The sequence below is a fragment of the Aulostomus chinensis genome, chromosome 15 (assembly GCF_037954235.1).
Source record: "Aulostomus chinensis isolate RoL2024-O1b breed Wild chromosome 15, RoL_Achi_v1.0, whole genome shotgun sequence".
Classification (NCBI taxonomy): Eukaryota; Metazoa; Chordata; class Actinopteri; order Syngnathiformes; family Aulostomidae; genus Aulostomus; species Aulostomus chinensis.
In genome coordinates, this window is record NC_141334.1 from 14,282,305 (window position 1) to 14,308,114 (window position 25,810).

The window sequence follows — 25,810 nt, forward strand, 5'->3', positions numbered from 1 at the left end:
GTGACTCTATGATGGAGTCAGCTCAGATGAAGAGGAGAGAACCTCGGCAGCACAATGAAGCAATGAATGAAGGATGTTTAAATCTGGTTTAGGTTACGCAAAATGAATGACACCTGACTTTCCCCTGTAGCTGCACCCCTACTTTCTCTCTCTCTCTCTCTTTCACACACACACACACACACACACACACACACACACACACGCCACCCATTCTGATTGCGCTCCACGGAGGGTCTAGAAGAAAGAGAGCCTGAAGCTGCTCAGGTCAGGAATCACCAGCTCTTTAATTTATTTTCTTCATGAAAAAGAGCGCACTTTCTTGGGTTTTTTTTTTGGTCTGGAAGCAGCTGCCCCCCCTCCAAACAATACATACGACACAAAGATGTGCACGTTTTTTGCGTGCACCCACACACACACACCCACGCACCCACACACACTTGTGATGGACTGCTCTACGTGTACAGATGCTGCTGCAGAAGTAAACGAGGAGGAAAGGTAGCAGCATGGGCCGAGAGGCTGCAAGGCCAGATGTCCATCCTACAAATGAAGCCTGGGGGTCTTTTGTCCTTGTGCTCTCATTGCAAGTCACAATCCCACCCCCCCCCCCACCCCCCCACCCTGGCGCCTTGTGCTGTCACTGTCACGCCAACCAACCTCCATACATCCATGCCCTTGCCCCCCCTTGAGCACACACATCACAGGCAGGGCGCCAGCCTCGGGTGCGGGGACAGAGGGCACACCCTAGCGACTGCTGTTCTTTATGGCTTCCTTCGCAGCTACAATCAGAGGCGTCAGGCTGGACAGGGGCTTCGCCAGCTTGAGGAAGGAATGCTGCAGACAACATGAAATAAAACATCAATACGGAGTTAATCAGCATCCCAAATTTATAAAAGTTCACATTAAGTGAGGTTTTCCTGCAGGACTTGAAGAAAGCAGGAGCTGGATTACTATACTTTGATGAGGGTTTGAAGTCTTAATATTCAAGTCTAAAGGAAGACCAAATTTACAGAGTTTAGCTGCACAAGTGCACATTTATGAAAGCATGTTCATGGAGGATTAGCAGGCGGTAGTACGGTACCTGAAGCAGCTCCTTGGCAGAACCTCTGCGGTCCACGTCCATCTCCAGACAGCGATTGAGGAAGTCTCTAAAGACAGATGATAGCCTCTCTGGGTTCTGTAGCTCTGGAGTCCCATTGGTTGCTATCAGATACAGCGCCTGCAAACATGGCCACGGCAAAACAGATTATCAAATGAGGGCATCACGAGAGAAAGCCTGAATATTTCATCTCCCTGCACAATGTATGACCACTGAGGAGCAACGGCGGTCCAGGCTTGAGGTTTGTTTCTTACCCTGAGTGGATTCTCATTCAGGTAGGGTGGTTCTCCCTCCACCATTTCTATCGCCATGATTCCCAGAGACCAGATATCTACTTTGGGGCCGTAAGCCTTACGAGTCACCACCTCCGGTGCCATCCAGTAGGGCGTGCCCACCATCGTGCTGCGCTTGTTCTGCTCTGGAGTGATTTGGGCACAAAAGCCAAAGTCGGCTGCAGAGGGAGATGGAGGGAGGGACATGCAGGGGTTTGTTTAGCGAGCTTTCATTCAACACGATCCTCCCTTTACTTTAATTCTGCCACACTAAACCAAAAAAAAAAAAAAAGATTTCATTTGTGTTCTGACAAAACAAGAAGACTTACTGAGCTTGACAGATCCGTCCATTCCCAAGAGGATGTTGTCACTCTTTATATCTCTATGAATCACCTGGTTGGAGTGTAGGAAGTCCAGGGCTTGAAGACACTACGGAGAAGGACACAAAGCAAATAAAGGGAAGCTGTGGATTTTTCTTGTTCGAATAAGTTGACGTGAACATAAAGGTCAGCTAGACAGCAGTACAGGAGGGGAGGTTTGTTCTGCTGATGTCTACATTTGGCTTCTTACTTCTCTGCAAACCGCAGCGATCTGGCCCTCGTCCATGCAGGTTTCAGTCACGACATCTGTCAACGATCCTCCCGCCAAGTACTCCATCACCACCCACAGCTCATCTCCTACCAAATAACTAGAAAACAGAGAGATGGATGGGCACCTTATAGCAGATTATTTCTAATCCCTCGACGGTAAATTCACAATAATAGTCAATTATGAGTAATGATATCTGCTGATCAATGCCATCTTATAGATATCTGTTGATAAATCAAAGATACCTGAGCTCAGAAGACCGATGAACACATGTCTGGACTGACTTTGATCATGCGTTATCTGTTTCTGTGAGTTTACAACTGTTCATTCTCAAAAGGGTCTTTGTAAATAAATGCTGATTAGGGTGCTAATATTGTTTTTATCTCCTGTCCACTAATTACATTTTGTTTTTAAATTTAGTTTAAGATTACCTTAAATTTGCTGCAGACCGAACTTAAGGATGCAAAATGAGACAATGAGATTAACGCTAAATCAATGTTTCGTTAACTTCAGCAATTCCATCTCGTTATCTAATTACTGTACGTAAACAAGCAGCAACGTGATGTCGTCATTATATCTAAGTTTTTGAACAGCGCAGCAATTCTTTGATTTGATGAATTTGATGCAAGTGAAAGGATTCTCTCTGGTTCACAACAGTAGGTGGCAGTAATGCATCTTATAAATAATGCCGACCGTCGTCAAGAAGAAGAGGAAGAAGAGGACAAATCTGATGAAGTGAAACTGAAAATTAAGCTTCCTTCATTGAACACCAGACTGTGGGGGTGAGGACTAAAATCCATTTAGAGATTGCCAGAGAAGCTTCTCTTTTAACTCTCTCGTACACCCGTTGGGTCCACAAACACGTCCGCGAGCACTGACCTGTCCAGGTAGTTGACTATGTTAGAGTTTTTGTTTTCCCTCATCACCAGGATCTCGTTGATGATCAGCTCTTTCTTAGGCTGCTGCTGCAGGTTCATCTGCTTAATGGCCACCTGACAAAAAACACACAAGTTTTCGTTTGGAACCAAAAAATGTGACATTTATGCAAATATTAAATAATCAGCATCTTCATGGGATTTACCTCCTGGCCAGTTGCTATGTCGATGGCGGTGTACACAGTGCCGGACGCCCTGGAGAAATGCACAAAAAGCGTTGTTTTGAGGACGTTTCAATTTATGTTGGATGTATTTGGCACCATTTTGAGGCAAAATCTGACATTTCTTCTCAAAAACATAGCAATATGAAATAAAGGAAATTGGGTTCGATAGTGCTTTTGCTTGATGTAAGAATATCACAAATAGATTTAGATTGTCTTCTGGATCCAGGAACTTAATTTATGCTAAATTGTGTTGCGCACATATATTCAGGTATAGACTTTCAATTACCACCAAACATAGTTGTTGTTGTTTTGTTTTTTTCTTATCAGTCAGAATGAAAAATTTGGAGAATTAATTTAAGGCCTGGTTCCTGTGCTAAAAACACAACCTACTAAAACACTTGGATGTTAAGGGGATTTCCAGCTTTGGCTTGAGATTTGCATCCATCCTCTCCTCTTGTTTGGATGCGTAACATTTTCACTTCTGCTATTTCCCTTTTGACGCTTTCTCTCTTGCTAATCACTGACACCTGCACCACTTCCTGGTACTTCAAAGTTAATGAAGAGAATAAGAGAAATAAATAATATCTAAAAGACAGTACTTCCTGATCAGTCATGGAAAGAACGAGCATCATAGTTTATCTTGTCTGTGCAGTGAGCAGGGAGTGACAGAAAGAGAGAGAGAGAGAGAGAGAGAGATGAGCTAATCTAGCCTTTAGCCATTCCAGGATACTGTTCTCATTTCCTCTTTTGTAACCCAGTCATTCCCCCTAACCCCGCCTCTGTCTCTGCTGGAGAGACTGACTGCTCCTGAAATCGCTTTATTTCAGCAACCATGACGACTGGATTACGATCACAGACAGAAGTCTCACCCTTGTCCTATTTTCTCGAAGCGTGTATACTTCTTTTTGGGATCCCCCACACTCACGATGCTCCCTGAGAAAACAGATACATAATAATTAAGTGATGGCCTCAATACACAGAAAACATCAGGGGAGAATCGCTTCTCAAAGCAGAGATGGCCTGGTTTGTAGTGCTGTCATCCTTATTTAACTTTGTGTCCTCCAAAGTTAGGCTGAAGTTCATTAATATTACAATGCTGCGAGAGTAGCAGTGCAGGTTAAGACTGCAATTAATCAATGAAGGACTGTTTGGATCACATTAGTTCACTTGGTATGTGTTATACTCTTCTAAATATACACAAGATGGAGAAAAGAAACTGCTGCACATCAAAGCTTGAACTACCACACACACACACACACACACACACACAACCAACTCCCAACAGCATTTTTGTCTTTTATTATAGTTAGAAGTAATTAAAAAAGGTGTAGTTTGTGTGAAATGTCGAACATAAATCCTTTTTAATTTTAGTCAAAGAAAAACTTTCATACTATGGACACGACCTGAGTGTCCCTATAGGCACATGTTTTAGTTTTTGGGAAATTCATTTGTTGTCCATCTTCTCCAAAGATAGAAACCCTTCTCTCCTCTGTGTGTGTGTGTGTGTGTGTGTGTGGGGGGCGGGGGGGGGGGGGGGGGCTTGGAGCCTGCCCCCACTGACATTGGGTGAGAGGCGGGGGTCGCCAGTTTGTCGCAGGGCCATCAGGAGCAATTAGGGGCTCAGTATCTTGCTCAAGGATACTTGGGCATGGTCACCGGGGGAAGTGAGGATCGAACCAGCGACCCTTTGGTTGCTAGACGGCCACTCTACCTCTGAGCTATGTCAACCCCAATATTTTTGACTAACACACACAAAAAGACTTTGTATGAACACATACTGAGTCTCTCCAGAATCTCCTCATCCGTCATTTTGGACTTCTTCCTCTGACGGTCAGTATGGCGATACATTGTGTTGGATGTGTTCTCTGGCTGGACTTGCGACTCTGGTGGGGTCAACACCTCTTTCACGGGGGTGGGAGGCTTTGGTGGGTCCATGACTGAGCGTGTGTAGATCTGCAAGAGCACAAGTGTTAAAAGAAACTCATGGGAGATTACACACGCAGCAGAACAGACTCCTTAATCACGCTGGTTAAACTTAACAGATTTAGTGTGCTCAGGTCGAGGCGCGATGACCGGGGGCAGCTCATCATCATCATCTTCATCTTCCTCCTCCTCCTCCTCTTCTTCTTCCTCCTCATCCTCCTCCTCTGATACAGGCGGAGCGATTGGGGGCTCTGACGATGATGTTTTGGCACCCTGTAGGAATGAGATGTAAGTAGGCGCATGTGCCACAAAGCAGCATGGAATACAAACAAAACAAAAAAGGTGCAGAACCTCAATTTTTGTCCACAAATCAAACAGAAATATTTTCTTTGTATAACACAGTAAAAACTCTGTGAACCCAATTTACCACAATTTAAATGGGCGAGTTAATGACTTAAGAATAGAGTTCACTTCAACCATAAAACAGAAACAATATACCGGAGAGTAAAAATGCATCATATTAAACACGTCATCCCAAAAGGAGCACATAAAATACACTTAACCTGCTGTGATCACGTGTAATTGTGATTTTATGCAAACATACACAAAAAAAGACTGTTGAGAGAATTTGTGATTATAGTGGAGGGGATTGTTATGAGTGTTTAAAAGAAAGAGTGAGGAGCCATTCAGTGCCGTTTATCTGCGGGGATTTTTGAGCCGAGGGGTCGGGTCAGGTGTGCTATGAATGAGAATGAATCTTTAAATAGGAACAAAGTGTTCTGTGTTAAAATGTGTGAGAGGAGAAAAAAAAACCATGCTGCAACATTGCAGGAATGTGCAATGTGTTGATGAACTACAGATATACCTTTCATAACAAGTGTGATTAAATCTCTTCGGATATGTTTATGACGCTTAATACACAGGCTTTATTGAAGACTAAAACTCTGTTGGCCTCAGATCATCTCCCTCTCATGGAATAGAAACCTCCCTTTTCAGTCTTGTCATGCATAAATGAAGCAGTGCAGCTTAGGTCTATTAAAGAGCGAGTGTCCCGGTTCTTCATTCAGACATCCAGGGCCTCTGACCTGCTTTGAGGACGGCTGGGCCAAGACCGCAGTGCAGAGATGAGTGCCTGGCTATCTGTAAGCAGTGCCATGTGTTTTTCCTTACAGAGCCATGCGCTAATGTCTACGATGGTGATGAAGTTACAGGCAGATTATTGGTAATGTGGATCAAAAATCGGAAGGAATATGAACGCAAACATGCAGCTCAAAAGTCATCACAACCCTCTGTGGCATGCGCCCCTGCCCTGCCATTTCAAAAACAAGAGGCGCTCTAGTAGAAGAGAATGAATACACCAGTGAACATCCTAAACTAAGAGATCCAATCATACCCCCCGTGAAATTTCAATACAGAGAGTGATGATGCCTCTAAAATGAAATATTTGTGAGCATTTTGGGTATAATTCAAATTAGGAGATCAATTTATCTGGAAAGCCAATGCAGAGATACATCATGTGGAAAGTAATATGGAGAAGTTACCTTGTCAAATAATGCGCTGCAGGTTCTAAGGCTGACAGGAGGCCCAGATGACAGCAGTCGGTTCTGAATGTGAAGGTTGAAAATGGGAGGATTTACTCAAAACAAACCCACACAATGTTTGAGAGTAAGTGGATTCAGGGGGGAGGGGGGAGGGCAGGGGTACGCTACTGAGGGATGGACATTAGGTTGGTAATTTGTCCCCTAATATAACAAAGCATGAGGAGAGGTACAACCAAAGCTGTCTCCAAGCGGAAGTTTCCTCTCCTCTCTCTTTAGACATCAGGACATTAGAAGTTATTTTAACCGACCGCTTCAAAAAGGAGACAGCGGGGTAAAAGACGTTGGCGTTGGCTCATGAACTTTTATTGTTTAAGGAACACGTCAAGTTTTGGAGAAACATAGTTTCTATCCTCCCAAGATCCGTTCCAGAAAACAGACACCCTTCTCTCTTATGTGCTGCATTCGGGAGTCTGAGACTCTTGCTAGTTAGCTTAGCACAATGAATGATAGTGGGTGGGAAGTGTTAGCATACCTCTGTCTGGTCACCAAATGACATTCATAATAACATTTCAAATTGTAAGATATTGTAATTTCAGAGTCAGATACATCGCTGGAACTGCTTTCCTGACTTGGCCCAGTGATTTGACATAGCAACCGAAGACTTAAGCTAACAAAAGAGAAAAGTCCCAAACATTTATCAACAACTAGAACCGTGGCTGCTGCTACAAACTATGTCTGACTTTTTAAGAGGGAGTGAGGAGGATTACTTCTGAACCTGATCTATATGATCAGAGCAGAGATGAAGCAGAGGAGCAACTACAGGTTTTGGAAACTGAGCAGGGATGATGGAGTTAACACCTCCCACACACTACTATTTATCATGCTAAGCTAACTAGCAGTCAGCTGGTCTCAGATCCCTAATGCGTGCACAGAGGAGAGAAAGTTATCTAGGTTATCCGCTCGTCTGGGTCTCACTTGTAAGTGGCAAATATGTGTATTAGATTTTACACTACAACAAATAATGTGATGAAACCTCAGTTAATGTCCCTTCATATATCCTTTTCATTGCGTTTGTCCCTGTTGCCCACCAATGATCCTGTCTCTTCTCCTGTTTAACACGCTGTTTGTTGACAAAGCGGGAAATGAAAACAGTCATGCTATTTATTGCTGCAAATAGCCACATGATGCTAATTTATCAGTGCATCAGTGCAATTATAACCATTACATCATCCCACTAGCAACTAGCGCCTTGATGATGAACTTGAGGGTTTTTTTTTTGTTGTTGTTCTGACTTCAGGCGTTTTAGGTTTATTTTGGAAACCTTTTTTTTTTCATTCACAAAAGAACGTTTTGTCCCAGACCATCTCTATGTTTCAATGTACAACATAACCTTAATAATTACGACCATGTTAGTCATAAACATTGTCGCGTGACAACTTTTCTTGAGCTGCAGCTCACACGTCCTTCTAATAGTTGTTACTGTAATTGGTGCGTAAAGCTGAAACCAATGAATTGACATCAAAAAGGAACACTTTAATCCAACAGTTTCAGAGCTATGGGGCTTTTAGTCCTGACTGAACGGACAAAAGTTGAATTATGAATCTGTTCAAACATCAGTTATGCTTAGTTTCGATTTTTCCAAATCAATTATTCCTCTGTTCCCTTCCTGAAGCATCTAACATGATGCTATGTGTTACATAGAGTTTTACATCTACAAAAAGACATGAGAGTTAAAGGTGGCAAAGTTCTTTCTCTCTCTCTCTCTCTCTCTCTCTCCGTCTCTCTCTCTCTCTCTCCCAGCTGTTAATGTGGGTTGTCAGGTGACCTCTGTGGTCTAAAACTCAGGAAACACACTGAAGTAAGATTTGAAGGAAGAATGGGAAAAAAAACTATAACAGTGACAATCCATCACCTGTCCCTGTTTCAATCGTCTTTCTGTTTGTCCTGTTTTATTCTGTCTTTCCTATCAGCAGATCTCTGATTAACCAACCATTATCAGACACAGGACGCTCAGTTTGGGATGTCTCACACAAGTCTCCCACTCTAAAATTTGACTGCAACGTTTTGTCATCATTAGGATGCAACACATGTCTCCAGCACCAATACCCAAAGTTATAAATATATGCCGAGTAGAGGTCAAGGTGAGGTACAAGGCAACATAGCTGATTAAAACGGATGCAGTTCTCACACGCGCCGGCTGACAGACACATTTTCTTTCTTTTTTTACATCTCGGTAAAGGATTATGGGTAAATGGTTTCACACATTGCTATTTCTTGATCCTTGGTGACAAGACAATATGAGAAGAGGTTAAGACACAGCACCTCTGAAATATTAAGCAAGACGGCAGGTAAGTTGGTGTGACATGATAGGTTAGTGGGTCTCATTCATGAATTATTCTTCCACACAGATTTTTTGTTAACCTCTTAATTTAGTTTTACAGACGTGAAGCAAAGCCTCGTGACATCGACTGTGTACTTCCTGCCTGTCTGGGTGACTGACAGTTACGAGAGGTACACAACAGATGTCAGAAGTGAGGAATAGAAACAGCCATTAGGCTTTGCTTCCTGCCTGTAAGACTAAATTAAGGGTTAAAAAAACATTTATGAACAAGAACACATATCTTTGTAAGAACATTTCTTGAATGAGGCCCAGTGTTTCTCTTAGATATTAGATAAATTGTTCATACAGGCTGGTTATTGATTACTGGCACCTCTCCAGTGGTTGTCCTTGCCTGAGGCAATGTGGCCCAATCTATGGCACTGCAGCGAATTGGAGGCTGTGGACCGCTGTGTCAGTCCGAAGCTGAGATGCACCCTCACTGAGCAACCTCTTAGCCTCACTGCTGAACCCGCATGCCCTTCACCAGCAAAGAGCTCTTTCAAGAACCAGCCTGCATGAAGCCATCCTAGTATAGTTCGCCCGGGGTGGCGAATCCCCCTGAACAGACTCAGATTCCACTCCTTCACCCGACTGAGCGTGCACAGACCAAGGCATTGAAAGCATAGATTACTCTGGTCAAAGCCAGGAATGAGGTCAGCATAGCGGGAGTCCTCCTAGATGCAAGCTGAGCCTCCACTGAGGCTTGTCTGTGGGTATTTCAAAATCTGGTTAAGTAGATTGGAAAAATAAACAATGAGCAGCAGTGACTCTCACAGCAGTCTCCGTTTCTGTGCAAAGTGACTGGCATGTTTGCAAAATTCAGGGAATTATACTGCATAGTGAGGGCAGTGGGTCTCCTGCAGGGAACACACGAGTGCACGCGCGCACACACACACACACACACACACACACACACACACACACACACACACAATGCCCATTAAAGGGTGTGTGAAATGAGTGTGCCCGAGAGTAACATCCCCGAGATGACCAGACAGAGAGGAGTGAGGGAAGAGATTTACTTTGGTGGGACGAGAGAGGTTCAGCATGAGAAGATAAAGCCGACTTACCTGTTTAATTATTACATAAATCATTAACGATTACATTTCCTAACATAAAAGAGATGGTGCATGGCGGAAGCCTGGATATCAGATTATTTTGAAATTGGCACATTTACACCATAATAATAGTAAGAGCCTAAGTATGAATCGCAGCGATCAGATTCTTAAACAGAGAAAGGTGCCGCCTCCAGCAAGGTTTTTTTTATCTGACATCATTATTGATTTAAATTGAAGAATTAACTAATGTGTATTTTGCCAGATTTTTACTTTTTTTGGAGTAATAATAAAACACTTATTAAAAACAATTAAAGGAAGAATATGTTATAACTCACCAGAGTGTTTGCTGCTATGTAGCCATGTGCTGACTTGTCTGAAACAGCGAAAATAAATCTTTTTTATTGGAAGTTTATATGAAAATTTCAATGTAAATACAAATATAACCATTATCTGTCAATGAGATTTGTCTTTCACTTCGTCGTGGATCAGCTGTTGCATACCTCCCGAGGTGAAGCTCATGTATTTCTGGTTGTTGACTGTCTCTTTAGAGTCGTAAAACTTTAAGACGTCCAACACAGCCTGTGGGTTCTTCTTCTGCTCCAGCTTCGTGATGTTGGAGGTCTGTAGGAGTCTGGCCCATTGCTCCGGAATACCCTGCGCACACACACACACACACACACACACACACACACACGCACACATATTACAAGTTGTCAAGTGTACCACGTAATCTGAGCATCTTCCTTTGGGAAAAAAAAATGAAGGTTGTCGATAGTTCTTCAGTCACAACTAAACCAAGCTCAACTAAAAAAATTCTGTTTTCTGAGTTTTTATGTGAAACTATTCCTCTTATTCTGCAGCACTGCAGAATAACTTCAAAGCTTTGGTACAGTGAAATCAAAATTTCTACAGACATGGATGTTTTCTGTCAGTTCTTCGAACACATGCTGGTTTCACAAAGAAATATTTGACTGCTCTCAGTTTTGCCTTTAGCTCTGTGCTATATCTTTGCAGAGTTATTATCAGTTACAATGACACTGTATGTTTTTGGAACATTAAAAACTTTTTCATTATAAAGTCAAAAAAGGTTTTCCTTTCCTTATACTTTTTCCTTTAACCTGTGACCTTTGAATCAATGGCGCAAGCACCCCCCCCCCCCGACATCTCACACATGCAGTATACTATACACCGTGAAGACGTCACTTTAGCAACCCTAGGCACCAAATTGCCAAAAAGAAAAAGGCAAAATATGGCTCAATATTTGTGGGGTGGTAATAAGACACCAGTGATGACATCATCAGTTGCTTGATAGATAAATGATGTCTCGTTGCATTTTACATCTGAGTTTGGGCAGAACATCTCCTGTAGAGTAAAACTGCATCTTAAATGTAATTCAAACTTTCTGTCATTCGTATGATTCTGAAAGTGTGTATACCAACTTTAAGTGAAGAGATACAGTTTTTATCTCAACTCGGGGGAATTGCAATATTTTTAGAAATATATGAGGGAGGAAGATTTTCCTGGTTTGCATGAGTGACTGTCAGGTGACAGAGAGACTCACCGTGAATTCTCCTGTTACAGCATCAAAGCCGACATGAATAGTGTGTTCAAAGTCAGAGGGAAGGGAAATCTCAGGACGCTCCTTCTCCTTCTTCTTGTTTGCTACAGGAATCAGCCGCACATACAAATACATCACTGCATTTTAACTCTTTTCATTCACGATGAAGTCATAGATTACACATGAATGAATGCAGTTGTGACGTGAGATGAGGGATACCCACTCTTGTCTCCCCCAGGGAAGATGGAGCGCAGGCGGACCTTCTTGTTTTTCTCTTCTGGAGCCATTGGAAGCGGTTTAGAGGCGTGATTCACTGATGAAGAGTCTCGGGAACTACTGTTCATTCTCAAGGGAGGGGCTGGTGGTTTCTCTTCAATATCAACGCTATCAGACATCTTTAGTAGCACTCACAATGTCCTGGTGGAGAGAGAGAGGGAGAGAGAGACAGAGAGAGAGAGACAGAGAGAGAGACACACACACAAATGGGAGATTTAGAAGTCTGCACATAGATCGGTGACAGGCAGTTTAGGGTGATTTCTGGATCATAACGTGCTCGAGCCTCAGAGAAAACAATACAAGAATATCAAGGGATTAAACTTGTAAATGGTTCTGTCAATATCTCAGCAGGCAATGGTTGAGACAGCTTGTTAGATGATGCTCAGCAACAGAAAATACACAAAATATGTGTGTTCATGTGTTTGTGTAAAGAGGCTCTAAACTTACACTCCACCCTTTGTTGGACAGTGTTTCCATCTCAATTGTTTATTTTTTAATTAATTAAAATAAAACTTCTCAACTAAGGGCAGCACGGTGGTGCAGTGGTCAACACTGTTGCCTCACAGCAAGATGGTTCCGGGTTCGATCCCCGCCTCAGGCACGGGATCTTCCTGTGTGGAGTCTGCATGTTCTCCCTGTTCCTGTGTGGGTTCTCTCTGGTACTCCAGCTTCCTCCCACAGTCCAAAGACATCAAGAGGGGACGAGGCTGATTGATACTCTAAATTGACTGTAGGTGTGACTGTGAGTGTGAATGGTTGTCTGTCTCTATGTGTTGGCCCTGTGATGGACTGGTGACCTGTCCAGGGTGAACCCTGCCTCTCACCTGAAGGCTGCTGGGATAGGATCCAGCCCCCCAGACTCTTAACAGGATAAGCAGTAGAAAATGAATGGATGGATGAATGGAAAATTTCTAAGCTCTTCAAAATTCAACTTTATGTATGAAAATATCATAAATATAATAACATGGTACAATTTTTTTATACATAGAATACCCTCATCGACAAATACTGTCGACTATATTAGTTGTACAATATTGACATATCAGACATCAGCAAAAAATTCCAACATTGACTTCCTTTCATATTCTACAACTGAAAAAACATCTGGGCAACGGCAGAGTGACGTAGATCGTTTCCAACAATCCTCATAGTGTTTTTCCATGTGGCTCAACAAAATCTCAGCATTTCTCACATTCATTTTGGATGAGAACCTCGCTAAAGGTCTGAGCAGGATGTCTCGTTGCAGAGGTTCGGGTGAATCGCTTCTCCTCCGCAGCAGAACTGAGGCAGCGTGACTGCATTCAGACATATCTGACGCTTACAGAAAACTCTTTTCATGGTAGTCTGAGTATTCTTTGGTCTATTTTAGTATTCAAACAAGAGGAATCCTGCACCGGCAGGCAGCACTGACTGCTGGTTGGCAAATCCACATGAAAGAGTTCATTACAGTCAGATGATGGTTACTTGTATCAGGAGGAGATAAAGATAAGAGTTTTAAAATTGTCATTAAACTGGATATTTTTGCATCATGTTGCCATGATTTCCCAGGATGCAGTCGTAGTCTGATGTTGACTCTGACAGAAACTGGCGAGAGGAAACGTTTCCATCACTCATCCTCACATCTTCCCTCCACCCCAGCCACCACCATGTTAGACTCCTTCACTGCCTCGCCCTGAGGCCAAGCCCATCATGAGATGTGCAGCACCACCGTCCCAGAAAGCGGGCCATCCAGGCTGCCCCCTTAGTGGAGACCTACATTAGCAAACAAAGACCACTCCTCAGCTCTTACCCAGGGAGCACTGTGGTGAGCCTTCACAGCGGCCTTTAGAATTTTACGTAACTGTCTCCTGTTCGAGGCTAAATCTGATTGGTTACACCCTATTCTTTGTTAACTTCCCAAAAGAACTGGTTTGAAGTGAAGGAATTAGATTAGGAAAAAGATGTAACACGATAAGAAGCCGTGATTTAATCAGACATTTCCACACTAACAGAATTATTGCACAAGATCTCTCCGCTTTCCTCTGGACTGCCTAAAATCTCAGAAACGATTTTTGTTTTCATGTGAAACACATTTGTAACGTTGTGTCGTTTCCTTGTGACAGGAAACCCAGAGCCAGATTGCGTCCTCTGAATGGTGACCCTATGGCTGTTATGTAGCTAAAATTAGGATTCCGCGTCTGGCTGATAAATGAATGTTTTATTTCTGCGCTCTGCCTTGATAGAAGATGTATAACTGCTAATCTGTAAAAGCTGTTTAAACTCTCCATCAACTACGGGTTTATCTAGCTGCTTAAGTCTGAACAGTGTCTCTTCTGATGAGTTTTCTTACCTTTGATAATATTAGTGATATGCATTAATGTGTAATTAGGTGGATTCCAACGTTTCATTCATCTTAATCAGACTATATAATATCTGAAAACCTTCATTATCTGAAAAGGTCTTGAAGATCAAACACCAAAATAATCTTAAGTGTTTCATAATGAACTGAGCGGTGTTTCTGTGCCGCTCTCCAGACATGATGAGAATAAGAAGAATTATTAAATATTTCAGGAGGAAGGTGCAAATCTACATTTCATATTTCCGATTTTCTTTTGCGGCACCTGAGTGCCGATGTGTAATTTCCAGGATCTAATGAGATGTGATGTTGTGGGGATGACGAAGTGTGTCGTTAACCGAACCCGCAAAAACTGTAAAAGGATTTCACACTGCTGACATGCGAAAGAGTCTCAGACAACAAGGCTTGAGGACCTTGTCACGGAACGGCAGCCACTCCTGCACTCACTCCTGCTCATCGTCCTATAACAGATTAAATTTTAATCGTAGTAATTTCCTTAATCCCCCTCGTCTCTAAACACGCCGGTGTTCTTCTGCCTTTTTCATTTCGCTATTTAGTTCTGTAGTGGAATGCCTTCAAGCCACAACTTCGCGTACACATTTCACACCAAGTACCCGCTGACAGAAATGAAGCTAGCCGGCCATCATGGCCACCACGACAACACACATCCCTCCAGACATGTATATGCAGCAGTTCCTTGTGTCAGCTGTCACGTCCAGATACAGGTGGGCCGTGAGGCCAAGGCCAACGCTACATTTCCGCTGCCTAGATAATGAACTGTTGGCTGCGGGGCTAACGATATGCTCGCTACGTAACCACAGAGCTGCTGTTGCTAACATCCCCTGTCTCTTAAACTGGTGTGCGACTTAATTTAATCTGTTACCATGGAAACACTAGCGCTTACATAACCTCTGGGAACTTTAATCAAGAAAAACTTAACAAAGACTTTTTTTTTTTTAAAGATGCTGAATAAGTGGTGCTGGCTGATACTTTATTGTGCCAAAGCTTGACAACTTTAGCATTCAACATTGAGCAGACTGACCACGTACTGATGTTTTTATTGTAAATATATAAACAGGGTCTGCAGCTGTGGATGATGCTTCTGTTTATCCATTAACATAGCCTTGTGCTTTTAATAGTCCTGGACAGACATGGATTCATTCACCCACATGTGGGCGATCAAAACCTGACAACAGTGACTGAGATCTGATCAATGAGCTCACCAAATGGGGGGGGGGGGTCCAATAGTTTCAACGACTAGGCGACATTTTGACCTTTTGCACTTGATGCATTCATATCCTCTGATATCTGCAACATGCAACAGAAAGATCGTAGAATGTGCAGCACACACTCATAAATAGATCAGAATTGAGGAGCAGGGTGAATAATGCGGTGGTCTGTGGTCATCGCTGCGAGCGCGGCGAGAAACAGCGCGACCAGCCGAAGGATGAATCAGGAAACCTTGAGAGTGATTTCATATATCACAAATGTCTAAACTCTGCTGCGCGGTTATCTTGCTAATCACCTGAATGTCTGCTGCTGCTGCGGCTCTGCTGAGCAGCGGAAGAGCGAAAGATGGCAGATTCACTGAGACCTAGAGACGTTTCTGATTCTTCACTCACATAAAACACTGACCTATTTACCACGCAGACTGACAGGCAGGCGCGGTCGTCGCTGAGCGCATCAGCTGGTCTCTTAAGTGTAATAAAACAAATCTGCACACTGATATTCTCCTGCGAAGATAAAATCTCTCAGCAGACGAGACTGGAGCAATTCTTTCATTCACAAATCTGTAGGTTTTTTTTTTTAAAGAGCTATAAACAGCAAAAATGCAGATGTAAAAGACTGATTAGAAGATGCTATTTCAGGCTTATTTTACTTGGCTTGTTTTGGTTTGGATGTGACGTTTTTGACGGCAATGAGAAAAGAAAACACCCACACACAGCACAGACACACCACACCAGCTACCCTCAGATATTACTGGGGATGTTTTCACATTTCTCCCTCATAAAATATTAATCTATCCATGAAAAGCTGGCATTTTTTGCTCTTTCAAACATTAATGCTGAATTTGACTGGCTAACACGGGAAGAGGCTCTAATCTTGAGTCCGTGGCGGCCCAGTAATGGCCCCACAGTGGGGGGAGGGCTCCGTAAGCCCAGCTCTTCATGCCCCTGATTAGGACACACTGTCTGTTCGACTTGGCTTTAGCTTTGGCTGTGCTTCTTTGAAGGATGCTGATTACTTGGATGGGATGGACAGCTAGAGGACATTCAGAGGATAAAGAGGTTACTACAGAGAGGCAGTTAGCCATTGTTATCTCCTCTATCTCGGTGGTGTACATTTACCACCGGAGACGAAACTGATGAACGCCGTTTCAAACACTTTGGCCTTTCCTGCTGTTATGAGAAAAAGAAGAATGTTTCACAAAAGATACAACCATCTCTAGGATCTCTAAAGGCCGGTTGCCTGAACTCAGTGGACACACACACACGCACGCACACACACACACACACACACAAAACCTGAAGAACCAAAAAAAAAAAAAGCAGATACTTCCTCCTTAAAGTCCCACAGCCAATGACACACACAGTCAATGTGTTGCTACACAAACTCTCAAGTTGCAGTGTCATCCGATTTTCATTTCAAATGGAGGAAGATATTCATCGCCTCTATGAGCACTAATGTGTTTGGACACGGTACGTCTCGGTTTAGGGATATTTCCATGTGTCAACCAGCGCTGGTGAGATGATAGTTCTGTCAATATATCCAGATTTATTACACCGACTCACATTTGTTGCTGTGGGTGTAAAATACACATACAGAACACCCATTTCTACAGTCGCACACACACGTCTAACATAAACGAGACTGAGTGCGCGTGTTGTCTAACATCTCAGCTTTACTGACAGTAAACTCATCAGTTTGCTCGTCACAGGTGAGACGGACTTGTATTAAACTAAGAGCATAAACTAGGAAAGATTTAGTAGAACAGATACATAAGAGCGTTTAAGCGCAGTTAGTTAGCGCCATTATGATGATTCAATCCTCCATTCATTTGTCTTTACTTTGACAATCCATCAATAATCTCACACAAAAAAACCCCAAAAACCCTGTGGACTAATTTTGACCAAACTTGGAGTGGAGGTGGGGAGCGGGGGCAACTGAAGAACCCACTACATTCTAGAAGGGTTTAGGAATCACTTGACTTCAAATGTTTTAAAATTTTGACATGATCACTCATTTCAAAGCAAATACAGGAATTACTGTGGAATTAATGTGAATCTAGGAATATGTACATTGATAATATTCATAAATGCATAGCACTTTGTGTGGATGCTGATATCTGGTTATTTAGAAGTGGGCTGGTGGCAGAGGTCTGTGGTCTCAGAGTGCAGGCTATTACTTCTCCCACAGAGGTCATGTGATCTCCGGCATGTGTCTGTCTATTTGTTTAGTTGCAGAATATCTTAAGAAAACTATTTCTGATGAAAGAGATTTTGATGAAATATGGTGGAAAGACAGGTAATATTAAAAAGGAAGAAATGGTTTTCCTTCAGTCCAAGGTTCATCTCCTGGAAATGATCTCGATTGTAATTTGTACATCCAGAATACAAATTTTCGATTAAATGGTTGATATGAATTAAGCGTAACGTGATGAAATTTGTTGAGGCCACATATCTTGATCGGGGGAGGACTCGATCCAGAAGAACTATTTTTTTGTTGGTTTAGAATAGGAATTTTGAGCAGATTTGATGATACTACCTTCAAGTAGCCTCCTTGGCGGCGTGTTTTCTAGCTGTTACGATTATTTAACTTAATTTCAATTGATACTGAACAAAAGTATCTTAACAACTACATGAAACATTCCAGACTAGGAATGTAGCTGTCGTATTATCTCACCAGTCACTCTCCCACTTGTATTGTCTTATCTGATACATATGCCTTGGGGGAAAGCTGTGAAAATTCTGAATGTTGTTTAATTGTGTTGGAATAAAAGCCGTACGGTGGTTCAGATTAAGCCAACTGGAGCATGATTACTTGATATCAAAGGCTCATCCTCATGAGGTTTCTGTTCACACTGACCCATCACATCCTTCAGGAAAACTGTACATTGACATATGCTTCCCTATGATGGCGATTGTTTAGAAAGACACACACACACACACGCACACACACACCTCTCACGAGTAACCAGTAATCTATTATTAGCCACCAGCCAGATGTCTGTGTCTGAGCTTATTTACTTGATCAAGGCTTCTTTTTTCCTCCCCTTTTTTTAATGGATAGTGTTGAAAACACTTGTTAGCAGAGAGCTGTAGCATCAGCACCCTGGTGACTTCATACATCTGGTATATTTATTACACTTTACGTTTTATTACTGTTCTATTTCCACACGGACGGCACAAAGACATTCACAGCAATGAAACTAGGTCAGGTTACTAAACGTAATAGAAGCAGAATGTGAAAAATGTTTTAGCTCCACAAATCTTCTCATATCTCAGGTGGAGAAAATATTAGAAGAATTTAGTCTGCGAGGTTTTTTTTCTTCTTTTTTTCCCTCCTTTCTTATTCAATCATCACAAATTAAGACTGCAGAAAAGCATCTTGGTTTGCCAGTTTAAATTCAGCACTGATCTCATCTTAATTAACCTTATTTCCTCCAATTGCCTGCAATATTTACTATTGAAGAATTAAAGGATTCTGTGGATGGTCGGTTGATTTCCTTACTTTTTAAACGACTAAAACCCCTCAGCTCAAAAGGCTGTTGGGTAATGTTTCCCATACTTAGAGTAAATGTTTGTCTACCCTCCAGACTCTTATTAAACCACAGTCTACCACCACCATGACACTCATTCTACCAGGCTTCATCCTCTCCGTAACTCCCCTGCTGGGGAGGCTCGAGAGCTCATACTGTCATTTAATATTTAGTTCTGGTGAACTCGTCCCAGTGGTGACACATAAACACACACACACACACTTTGGCCTCATGTCTATATAGATTTAGATTTTTGATACCCATTTCTAAGGAAGTGCACGTTTCTTTTTTTTCCAGCAGCATAAATAAACAAGTTTCAATTAAGAGCATGGTATAAAACTACAGAGCAGTGAGAGCGGACGCAGCTGCTGCACATTGTGTTCTGACAGTTGAGCCGCGTGCCGTCTCTGGAGGAGATGCCAGTGGAATAAAAGTCTACTTTAATGTGAAGCAGCTTTACTCTGTCAGGTGAAGGAGAATTTTCAAAATGAAACAATGAAACTGGACAAATGAGCTTAAAATACACGGCAGCTCGATCTGTCACGTAGACAAAGGCTGGGGGGAAAAAAAAACAACACAAAAAACAAAAAAGAAAGAACCTCTTTACTTGTCTGACTGTCGAAAGAGCAGTCATTCCTGACAGCAACGTCTAACTTTATTCAAAACACATTCCCATTATCAGTAATTTTAATATCATAGACAATTCCTACCTGATAGACGGTTTGTGATATTGAGCTACAGCGACTCATTTGAGAGATCAAGCTGATTTATTTATTTTTTAACTATTTAAAGGAATACACAAACTTTTTGTGCTTATTTTCCATCCTCCCCAGAGCCAAGCAAGAAGATAGATGCCATTTTCTCCTCTGTATGAGATCCTCAGAGACTAGCTGACCGCTAGTTAGCTTAGCACAATAAGTGTTGGTATAACTGCCACTAATCTATTTTGTCCCCCTGCGGTGGTGGTTTATCAATGATATTCGATAATATGCACTACTTCTCGCCTCCTGGTGGGCGCAGTTTTCCCTGTCTGAAGCATTGTGATCAAAGTTAGCTTGTATCAATCATAGTTATGACCTACGTCGGTGGCTAAAGTGCATGATGACATGATTAAAATTGTCAGTGTGAAGAGCTATAAAACAGACCCTAACCCTAAACCCTTTTCAGTTTCCAAAGTTTGAAATTTTATATCCTGTAATTTTGATTCTATAATTTTACTCTCAACCTATAACAGCCTAAACAACATCAGCTAGCATTTCGACTGGCCTTGTACTCCAGCTCGCACATTATCAGCAAGGAAAGCTTCTTAAACCGAATGAGCGTCTTTGTGTTATTCTGCATGTTTCCACAACTGACACGCAAGCACAGATAAAGCTACTAATCCTCTGGTTTTACTCTCAGGTACCAAAGTGAGGATTTTTTTCCCTATCAGAGTAGCATAGGTGGGTATGTGAGAGTGCCAGCTGGAGGCAGAGAGGGGAGTGGGTTCCCTCTTGCCACGCAAGCTGGTGCACCTGCTCTGCACGTGAGAAGCATTAAAACAGAACACACAGAGAGGAAGAGGATACAGTACAGTGTGTGCATGTAATATGTAATTCTCTATTGTGTTTCCAGCAAAAACTATGTTTGTGCAGGATTAGTTCATATGTAGAGAATTCATGTGCAGGGGGAAAAATGTGAATATCCAGCAGGCCTTTGAGATAGCTTCATGTACCTGTGACAGAAACATCATCATTTTTAATAGAATGTTTAATTGTTTCACACAAATCCAAATCCAAATGAAAGCATACAAGAAACAGACAAATGCCCCTTGTATGAAAAAACCCTAATCATGTTTCCTTCCTGGTTCATAAACCGACTACCCTATCTTGATCATAGGGTGCTATGAGTAGCTGTCAAACCCGAGCAAGAGCTGAAAACACCACTTTATTCATCACTTTAGCCGCCTTCACCCTAGGGAGTGCATAATGTGTTGTCAATGGTGACCTACATCTCTTACATCCCAAGAAACCACTCACGGGCAGTCCTGTCGGTGCACTCTAATGTTTTTGGTAGCATTTGCTGTCATTCGTTTGTGTGTCTGTCAGGATTACGCAACAATCTATGATGCCAAATTTCAGCAAACTTGGTGGTAGAGTGTAGCATGAGCTTGTTTGACGGCAAAAAAGGGATTTTTTTTTCTTTTTACCTTGACTTTGGCTGAGTATATCAGCTGCCTGAGTGCTCTCTGGTTTATTTGTCACTAATGTGCTCAAATTAAGATGTTTACTTGTGTTCCTTCATTCATAAAGATTTTGATTAAAAACAAATTGGTAAAATTCAGCCATTCATGACTGATCTTTATTAAATTACATGTTCAATATATTGAAATGTAACATTTTATTGCGCTTTCATTTTCAAACACAATTCGGCGAGTCTTGGTCATGTTCTGGAATTATACTGAATATAATCAAGTCTAGCTGCTGTCTCACTGTTACAACAGGCCACGCATTTAAATCTGTTAGTCTCCCACTTGCTGCACTGCATTATGCTTTTGCAAACACCATTATTCACGTTTGAGTCCATTAACAGAGACAGTAGTTGCACCTCTATGGAGCTGAGAAAATAAACAGACCTGCCAGGAGGCAAAGCATCACTGTGACAACACTGCTCTGGGAAATCGTCACTTTCACCTAAATGTACAGAACTTCATTCCTTATAACGACAGTCTTTCTGGATTTTTCAACAGGAAAACAATCAAAATCATGATAAACCTCCAAAAGTCCCTGAACACACTGTGAGTGAAGTCCTCACCTCCAAAACCACCAAAAAGAGGACCGAAATGTGATTTAATAACAAAACGAGACTTAACAGCTGCCTTGCCAGCTACATCTGAGTTCACCCGCGATCTTTTCATTCACTTCAACCTCCTCCCGCTCGATGGCCTTCAACATGTTACAGTCTGTGGCCTGTTTAACTTCAGAAATGTTCAAGTTCAGACACCGCTCGACAAACTCTTGACCCAGTGAAACTTGTTAATCCCTTAAACCTCGTGAACCCTCTATCTTCCTACTCTGCAGCATCTCACCCTTCTTTTCTCTGGTTTTCACCCACTGAATGATTTACTGTGAAAGCTTCAGCGCCTTTTACTTACTAGAAGCTTGAACCCTCACAAAACAAGCAACATGACTGTGGTGGTTAACTCATATTTGTGTTTGATACATCGGAAAAAGGAGTCTCACTAGGACTATCACTGAGGTTCAAGTAAACACACAGAGACAAGCAACTCTTCTCTAAGTAGCAACAGACATCAAGAGGGGAGATTACGGAGAGAGCTGTGTCAATGTGTCAGTGTGTGAGTGTTTCTCTCTCTCTGTCTCTCTCCATCCATCTCTCTCACTTACTCCCCCCATCCCTCCAACCCCTCCCCTTTCTGAGACAAAATGGCCAGATGGCTTCCAATCCTACATGCTAATCCACAACACACAGACTGTAGCTCTGACACACCTACCACAATACACCACTGCTCCACTCGGGCCCTCCAACACACGCACGCACACACACACACACACACACACACATCTATAAACAAGAGGCTATTTTGAACACTAACCGGTCCAGCAGCGGTATACGTCCTCAACAGATGGAGGACAACATGTGTGTGTGTGTGTGTGTGTGTGTATGTCCTACTATCATATTTCAGAGAGCCTGGTTAGCAGGCTACAGGCCAGGGGGAGCTTCAGTGTCCCCTGCTTTTGTTAGCCGTGGTGAGGTAAGAGAGAGCGTGTGTGTTGGGTTACACCAGCCAATGGAAAACCTGAGGTAATAAACAGTCAGATAACTGGATTAGACAGATTTCAGTATGTACAATGTGGAAATATCATATAAACCTGGTTTGATATCCACATAATATCAACACTGGTATATATCAGCAATAAAATATCAACATATCTACAAAAAAAATCCAAGATGGCGCATCCTCATTGATAAGTAACAGCTAATTCAATTTCAGTGTGAACATAGCAGACACATGGTTAGTAAGTATCAGTGTGCACGGTGTCTAAGGCCAAGAGAGGAGACATCGATTACCCAGCAGCAATGTTACACCTCATTTGAACGACATGATGCATCAACACGTGCACTGTAAAGTTGCAGTCCATCAGTGTATGTAGTCTCACTACCAGCCCATTGTTGAATGGTATGGTCTGGAGCTTTTTCTAAAAAACAACAACAACAACAATAACAACAACAACAAAATCCCCCAAAAATGTACCCAAATGGTTTCTGTTAGCCACAAATTATATTTCAGCCCCAGTACCATACTGGGCTGAAAAGTAAAAAAAGAATGGAGTGCAGTCATAGTGTCTGAGCAGATGGATCAGAAGTGAAAGGAGGAGCGTATCTATATCAGTATAAGAGGCCCATGTTTGCAGGGAGTAGCACCAACATCCCATCCCCCAATTCCTTCCTCAATCATCTCACCCTCCCTCCATCACTGAGATGACTCCCCTCGCATCCCTCTTTCACACAACAGGTCTCCCATCAGGCCCTGCTTCTCTCACAAACCAGAGGATGACTGTGCTGCTTCCTGGGGGAGATGCCCCCCCCCCCCCCCACTTTCATCCATCGGCTTTGACACAGTCATATAAATGAGCAGAGGTGATGGCGAGACACACATTCAGCTCACGCCATATAGCCGATATCCTCCTGCACTGATGGCTGTGGAAGAATCCGAGGCGGAATGGCTCGGCTTTCACAGGACCAGCCCCCACCCCCACTCCCATCCCCAATGAAGTCAGGTGACCAGATGTTGTATATCTGCTTGTCACTACAGCCGCCATGAAACAGCTACACACTTTCATGTTTAAAACCAGGCCACAAGCATCTTCTATGTGGGTGTGTGTGAAAAAAGAGAAATACAAGTCCTTTTTTCCTAACACCTTTCCAAGAAAGGCCACAAGTGAAAACAAAAGAGCATCCTTCAGAGCAATAGAACATCCATCACCCATCTACTCCCCCCATCCAGTACAGATTCATCCTTCAGACTACAAACCTGAAATAGCATTGCTTTTTTTTTTTGTTTCAGTATTGCCACTGCAGCTGCTGCATTACTCCAGGACGGACGAACACACACACACACACACACACACACACACACACACACACACACACACACACACACACACACACACACACACACACACACAGGCCCATACAAACGCCACCATTGATTCTAACACCTCTCCTTCAGTTAAGATGCTATTTGTGAGGCACAAGGGAGGGCATGCAGAGACGATGTGGTGCAGCGGGGTGGGGGGGGTGTATGATCATACAGAATACGTCCAGCCCATCTGATGCAGGCATCCATTTCCATGTCACGGACAGACTGCTGATGAAACAGCTGCCTCCTTAGCTGGGCTGAATGCAGAGTGGAAGGAGAGAAAAAAAAAGGCTACAAAGCACCCCTACATACACAGCCTCCCCCTCGTCCTCCTCCCCTCTCCTCCCTGCTCTGCCTTCCCCCTCTACATCCCCTAATGCATACACAGAGAGGGAATTACCTGAAATATGTCTTCACATTCTCTTGCTCAGTGTGTCGCCATTGGGCCTGGATCTCTCCTGGATTCATCGCCAACTCCTAAAGACAGTTTACAGGCAGGATTGCCATTCTCTTGTCAGACCAGTTCCTGACCCTAAAAGCAGGCTTGTTCGGCAGGCTGGATGCTTCACTGGCTGCTCACTGTTCCCTAGCTCATGATGTCATCCGCCCTGCTCTGCCCATTGGCTGCGAGGCTGAATATTAATACGGGCAGCAGGTCTGGGGGAGGAGGCAGCCAGCAGACAGACACAGTTGGTTTTCTGTTTAACAGACCAAACTTGCCGAGCGAAAGGACCGGGAAGTAGGGATCTCATGTTCAGATGAAGTTCTGTTCTTTTGCAGTCTTGTCAGGTTGTGTGCTGATCTGTTAAAGCCAGGCTGGTAAAACTCGAGAACTTAACTGCAAGTCCTTGTGTTAGTTTTGTTGCAGAAATTAGACCTAAAACGTTCCTCATTCAGGATTTTACAGAATCCTTCATGTATACCTTTACTAAAACCTAACCATTATAAAACTGATCTAAATTAAACTGCATCCTGGAGAGATTTTGTTGAACAAAAAGGACTAGCAGCAATCAAACTGGCTGAAATGAAATCAAATACACGAGAGATTTTGTCCATGAGAAGACTAAAAATAACAACAATCAAATTGTAAACTAAAACTGACAATAGTTAAAAGACATTTCAGCGACTCACACGAGACCTAAATCAATAAATGAAAACCGTGCCTAAAATGAATATGCAGCACAGTTCAAACACTAAACAGTCAGCTGCCCAAACACACTGAGCAGACGCATGAGCCGACGTCAGTTTTCACAGACTAAGGTGAGATTGAAATGCTCAGATATTTACTCAACTAAAACTTGACCAACTTGACTACATAGGACCAAAATAATTGATGAATACTTGTTTGGATTTTCATGTACTAATTTAAACAAACCTCATTTCCAACCATCCATGTCTTTATTTTCTAGATTTTGTGTGTGCAAATGATCTCATAGTGGGTCTGATGACTTTCAACGCTGTGCCAATCCTTTTTGTCTCAACATGTTGAAGTTGTCGCAAACCATGAAAGAGATGTTACATGATGACGGTATGAAAGCTGATAAACTTTCACTCTTTGCTGTGAAATTGTTGGTTTGTGCGCCATTGCACACAGCAAAATGTACCATGTGTGTATTATGTTATAACCCACGTTATCTTGTATTTTCAACCCAGCATCTTGATGTCAAGCGTTGTATGTCAACTGAGAAAAATGTGGGATGGACAGACTTGTGAGGGCTCTCCAGTATTTGCGTTTTGTAACACAGAAGTGTTTCAACTGTGACACAGAACCAGCTCTTTTCCTGA

General features: G+C 42.6%; 1 protein-coding gene across 2 annotated transcripts; it reads right to left on the reverse strand.

Moving 5' to 3' along the window:
• Window positions 1–619: 619 nt before the first annotated feature.
• On the reverse strand, window positions 620–24,624 carry LOC147248854 (serine/threonine-protein kinase PAK 3). 2 transcript variants are annotated; one of them, XM_086225623.1, is made up of 16 exons: window positions 24,426–24,624; window positions 11,739–11,932; window positions 11,519–11,619; window positions 10,458–10,611; window positions 10,293–10,330; window positions 6,520–6,582; window positions 5,096–5,251; window positions 4,834–5,008; window positions 3,925–3,988; window positions 3,038–3,086; window positions 2,836–2,948; window positions 1,939–2,056; window positions 1,698–1,797; window positions 1,351–1,547; window positions 1,079–1,216; window positions 620–831 (listed from the first exon to the last, which is right to left on the reverse strand). In XM_086225623.1, the coding sequence occupies exons 2-16, from the start codon at window positions 11,908–11,910 to the stop codon at window positions 742–744; spliced, it is 1,728 nt and encodes a 575-aa protein (XP_086081749.1). In that variant the 5' UTR covers window positions 11,911–11,932; window positions 24,426–24,624; the 3' UTR covers window positions 620–741. The 2 variants fall into 2 exon arrangements, with proteins under 2 accessions (XP_086081749.1, XP_086081750.1); XM_086225624.1 differs by lacking the exon at window positions 6,520–6,582.
• Between the last annotated feature and the right edge of the window lie 1,186 nt (window positions 24,625–25,810).

Excerpts from the sequence above, each read along its gene's own strand:
- LOC147248854 (XM_086225623.1), bottom strand. The coding sequence starts at position 11,910 with ATGTCTGATAGCGTTGATATTGAAGAGAAACCACCAGCCCCTCCCTTG. Across the intron at positions 10,331-10,457 it reads CATGAGCTTCACCTCGGGAG|ACAAGTCAGCACATGGCTAC; the intron begins GTATGCAACAGC and ends TCGCTGTTTCAG. Across the intron at positions 5,009-5,095 it reads GACCTGAGCACACTAAATCT|ATCTACACACGCTCAGTCAT; the intron begins GTTAAGTTTAAC and ends GTGCTCTTGCAG.